The sequence below is a fragment of the Lupinus angustifolius genome, chromosome LG01, assembly GCF_001865875.1.
Source record: "Lupinus angustifolius cultivar Tanjil chromosome LG01, LupAngTanjil_v1.0, whole genome shotgun sequence".
In the NCBI taxonomy this organism is placed as follows: Eukaryota; Viridiplantae; Streptophyta; class Magnoliopsida; order Fabales; family Fabaceae; genus Lupinus; species Lupinus angustifolius.
Genome location: NC_032009.1, coordinates 33,505,337 through 33,509,930, shown reverse-complemented (window position 1 = coordinate 33,509,930; position 4,594 = coordinate 33,505,337). Strand labels below are relative to the sequence as shown.

At 27.1% G+C, this 4,594-nt stretch overlaps 1 protein-coding gene across 2 annotated transcripts; it reads left to right on the top strand.

The window, feature by feature from the left end:
- On the top strand, positions 1,597-4,594 carry LOC109343136 (probable WRKY transcription factor 50). 2 transcript variants are annotated; one of them, XM_019581305.1, is made up of 3 exons: positions 1,597-1,876; positions 2,606-2,743; positions 4,264-4,594. In XM_019581305.1, the coding sequence occupies exons 1-3, from the start codon at positions 1,608-1,610 to the stop codon at positions 4,430-4,432; spliced, it is 576 nt and encodes a 191-aa protein (XP_019436850.1). In that variant the 5' UTR covers positions 1,597-1,607; the 3' UTR covers positions 4,433-4,594. The 2 variants fall into 2 exon arrangements, with proteins under 2 accessions (XP_019436850.1, XP_019436842.1); XM_019581297.1 differs by having other exon boundaries at positions 2,597-2,743.

Below are 4,594 nucleotides of genomic sequence, written 5' to 3'. Positions count from 1 at the left end.
AAAATCTCTATCGATGAGTTGAAGAGTTTGTAGAAGGTGGGTGAGAGTTTAGGGATAGAGTTTGGTTCAAGAGAAATTAGTGAATAAATTAAGTTTCGAGGGTTTGGGATGAGAGGATGAGAAATTATAATCTATTTAATAAACAATTATGTTATTTACACGTGACATTTCAATAAAAATGTAATCTCTATGGATGGTTTAGTCACACAAATAACAAATTTAATTGAATAAAGTATATCTTTTATTGGAAAACAAATACATAAACTTGTAGGGTCACTTTTCACCCACCTATCACTATTCAGTAATATATCTTAATCCAGTTTATAGGTAGTCCTTTTCTATGACACAACTCTCAATAAAAATATCAATAGTTAAGACTTAAGCACATGAGGAGAGTCCAACCCAAAACACTAGTCTATTAGGTAGTCATAACTTAAGTAACACATTGAGTTTACTATTATACTCAATGTGGAACTCCTAATAGGTAAATCTTAGAAATAATATTTCCACAACATCATATAATTAACTTTTTTAACTATGTTAGATGAGAACCTTATATAGTGAGCTATATTTTTTTTTTAAATTAAACACTTTTTTTTTCATATGTGATAATATATTGGAAATCAGTTATGTTACGATTAAACTCAATTTAAAAGTAGATATATTAGATATTTAAAGTTCTTATAACATAATATAACACTTTTAAACATATGAAAGATAAGTTTTAATTTTTTTTATATATGTGAACATGTCAAGTCTTCCGTTGATTTAAGAGAAAGTGTCACCTAACCACTTTTTGCTCTTACCACTGTCCAAGGAAACTTTGTCACATGATATATATATATATATAATATATATATATATGTGTCAAGCAGCCATAGCCCACAAGTGCTGGTGCTGTAATGGATAAGTAGCTACCACTGTATTGGATCGATTAATAAACTACCTAAAAAATTAATTTTCTTTGGTTTAATGAATGTAATATTATTGTAAATGTTTATATACAGTTATTGCATCACCAATACTTTAAGTAGATACATTTTCTCCTTGGTGATTACCAAAATATACTTAAGTTGTGATTTAGTTATTTAGGTTATACTTGGACTTAATTTTTGGAGGAAAAAGAAAAAAACAAGAAAACGTAGAAAATATGAAATATATTGGTGAAAGGGTTTTCTTTCTTTCCTTAAAAAAAACAACTTGAGCACATACTTAAATGATAAAAGGAAAAATTATATAAGTATATCAATAATTATTATCATGATCTCACTAATTAATTTTTCAATAAAATGATTACAAGTAGAATTATTTACCCTTTAATTTAAACCCACATGCTATTTAGAGTACCCAATATATTGTTTGATAATACACCCAATTACAACTACGTCATCACAATGACTTCAACTTCACTAACTGATGTTGACATATGTGAATCAGTGAGGAAGCTTCAATGCATCCTTCCATGAAAGTGTTTGGAAGGAACATTACTAGAAAAGCATAGGTAAAAGAAAATCATATTGTAATCCTAATGCTACTTTTAGATATTATTTTTTAATATAAAACCATAGGCTAAGATTCATATATAAATGCCAAATGCTTTGCACACCATGGACTTAGCACTACCATATACAATGGAACACTATTTTGTAAACCCTCATCCTAATCCCAATTATGATCACTCTTCAAATTTAGCACTACCATCTACAATGGAGGCCTCATCAGATTTCATATTATCTGATTATCTCATACTAGATGATATTGTTGTTGATAATCAAGAATCTTGGTCACAAAGTACTGAATCATCAGAGAAAGCAAATCATAGCCATGTCAATCATGGTCTCAATTATGGTGCAACCTCAAAGAACAATAATAACATGCAAGTGGTTTTTTTTGTTGCTACTTTTCTCTTTAGTTTCCTTTATTCATCAAATTAACATGAAAAAATGTGTGTGCATGGTTATTGAATCTTGTATTTGTTTATAAATTATCTTCATTAGCCAAGCACGTTTTTATAGAATAAAAATCAAACCCATCATCGATAGATAATTATGCATAAAATTTTTTTGTAGTATTAAATATATCATTTTATCTTATTAGTAAGAAACTAATATCTTTTTAGAGTGTGATTACCCCTCCTAATAAGTGTTGCTCACATGAATTGAATTCTTTTACTTTTTTTATCTTTCTACATCTAGTAAGACATTAAACTACTAAGTCAATATATTGTTAGTATCATAGAAGAGTGCAAATAGATAAAAGTATAAATGTTTATATTCTTAGCATACCACACTTTATATTACGAGTAAAATATCTATGCACTGACATATTAAAGATTTATACGCGGTCAGTGCATCATCTACTATTCATTTGAATTACTTTATCCAAGAGATAATGATGATTGAAAATGATACAGTGACATTGTAAAAAACTTACATTATCGGTGCATACATCGTTTTATCTTATATTATGTGTATAAATGTATGCATCATATATATTATATATTCATGTGTATGTACAATTAAACTTATGTTTCCTTTTTATTTGTAGAAAATGTGTAATTTGGATTGTGTTGAATAATGTTACATTATATATGCAGAAAATGCAGAAATGATACTAAGAGAAGTAAGACAGAAATGAGTTCAAGGATTGCGTTTAGAACGAGATCAGAACTTGAGATTATGGATGATGGATACAAATGGAGGAAGTATGGAAAGAAATCCGTGAAGAACAGTCCCAATCTAAGGTAAAATATATAGTATTTTTTTATAAACTGTAAGTATATAGTATATACTATGTACTAATAAACTAATATGAAATCATAGTATATGTAAAAAAACAATTTCAATTTCCTTTTTGTGATAGGAATAGGACCGGTGGGCACGTGTCTTTTTTCCTAAAAGGAAATATAATGTCTAGAATAATACTGGTGAATTCAGAAGCATGTGAATTAAATAAATAGGAAATTACACTGATACCCATGAGTTTTAGTAAAATTATATGAACTATCCATCACTTTTTTACACCTACATAAACCCCTATTTTTTATACTTTCGTTACATTGACCACCCCTACATGAGAAATGAGTATAATATCTTAAACAAAAAATATGATAACTGTAATTAAGTTAAACAAAACATAATATATTATGGACACAAGTCTAAATAATATACAAATCAATATATTTTATTATTTTTGGTTCGTTATGATATATTATAAGAGTGATTTAAACAATGTCTCTTTAAAAAATTTAATGCATTTTGTAACAAAAAATAATAAAGATACATTGATTTGTATATTATTTAGACTTGTGTCCATAATATATTATGTTTTGTTTAACTTAATTGCATTTATCACATTTTTTCTTTAAAAGATTACACTTAATTCTCATGCAGGGTTGGTAAGTGTAATGAAAGTATGAAAAATAAGAGGGTTATATAGGTATAAAAAATGAGGAGTGATTTATGTAATTTTACTAAACTCAAGGGATATCAGTATAATTTACTATTAAATAAAAAAGTATCCTGAGGGGTAAGAAAGATAAGAGGAAAATATGTATTTTGAAAACTAAATTTATAATTTTTCACTATACTAACTTCATTTTCTTATGAAATTTGTTTCCAATCACAAACCATGTTGACTTTACATGTTACTTTGAGTGGGAGGGAATAATGAGTCTTTTAGCTATATGAACGATATGGCGGCTGAAGATATATTAATGGCAAGTTGGTGTTTAAGGAGTGATTCACTTATTCTTCTAATGATAAGTTTTTTAAATTTACTACTTATCTTAGTAATTAATTCTAGAGAAATCTAATGATTTGAATTAGTAAGTAGATTTACATTATTAGATATCTCAAAACTTGATGGTTAGGATGGAGAGTAAATTTAAAAAATTACTCTTAAAATAAGTGGATCTCCACTCTAATATTAATATAAAATTATTATAATTTGACTATAATGATCATATTCAAATCTACATTTAAAATTGGATAAATATGAAAGGAAAAGTAAGACTAATAAATAAAGATATGATTAAAAATAAAATATAAATATGTATTTAATTTCTAAAATAAAATTAAAACTTTGGACAACAAGAAATGGGTAAGAGTATTAATTTGTTCCTTCCATTTATAATTAGTCATGAATTTAATCCTGACAGATTAATTATTTTCCTTACCTTGTTTGGTTCCAGTTAATAAAGCCAATAAATTTAGCTTTTGAAATAAGTAGTAACTAGCTAATGGATTCTATTAATGAAAACAGGAACTATTACAAATGTTCATTTGAAGGATGCAATGTGAAGAAAACAGTTGAAAGAGATAGAGATGATTCAAGTTATGTGATAACAACTTATGATAGTGTGCACAATCATGAGAGCCCATTTTCCACCTCCTACACTCAAATCTCATCCTTTCTGAGTTCTGATTCTTAGGCACTTGGGGCTTTTAATTAATCTTTTCTCATTGCTTCTCAATAAGCAATTATGCCAATTAATCCGGGTTGCTTAATTAAATAAGATGTATGTGGTAAGGTTTTTGTATCAAGTATGTGAAATTAAAAGATTTTGTCAATATAGACAAAATTTACTCATTTT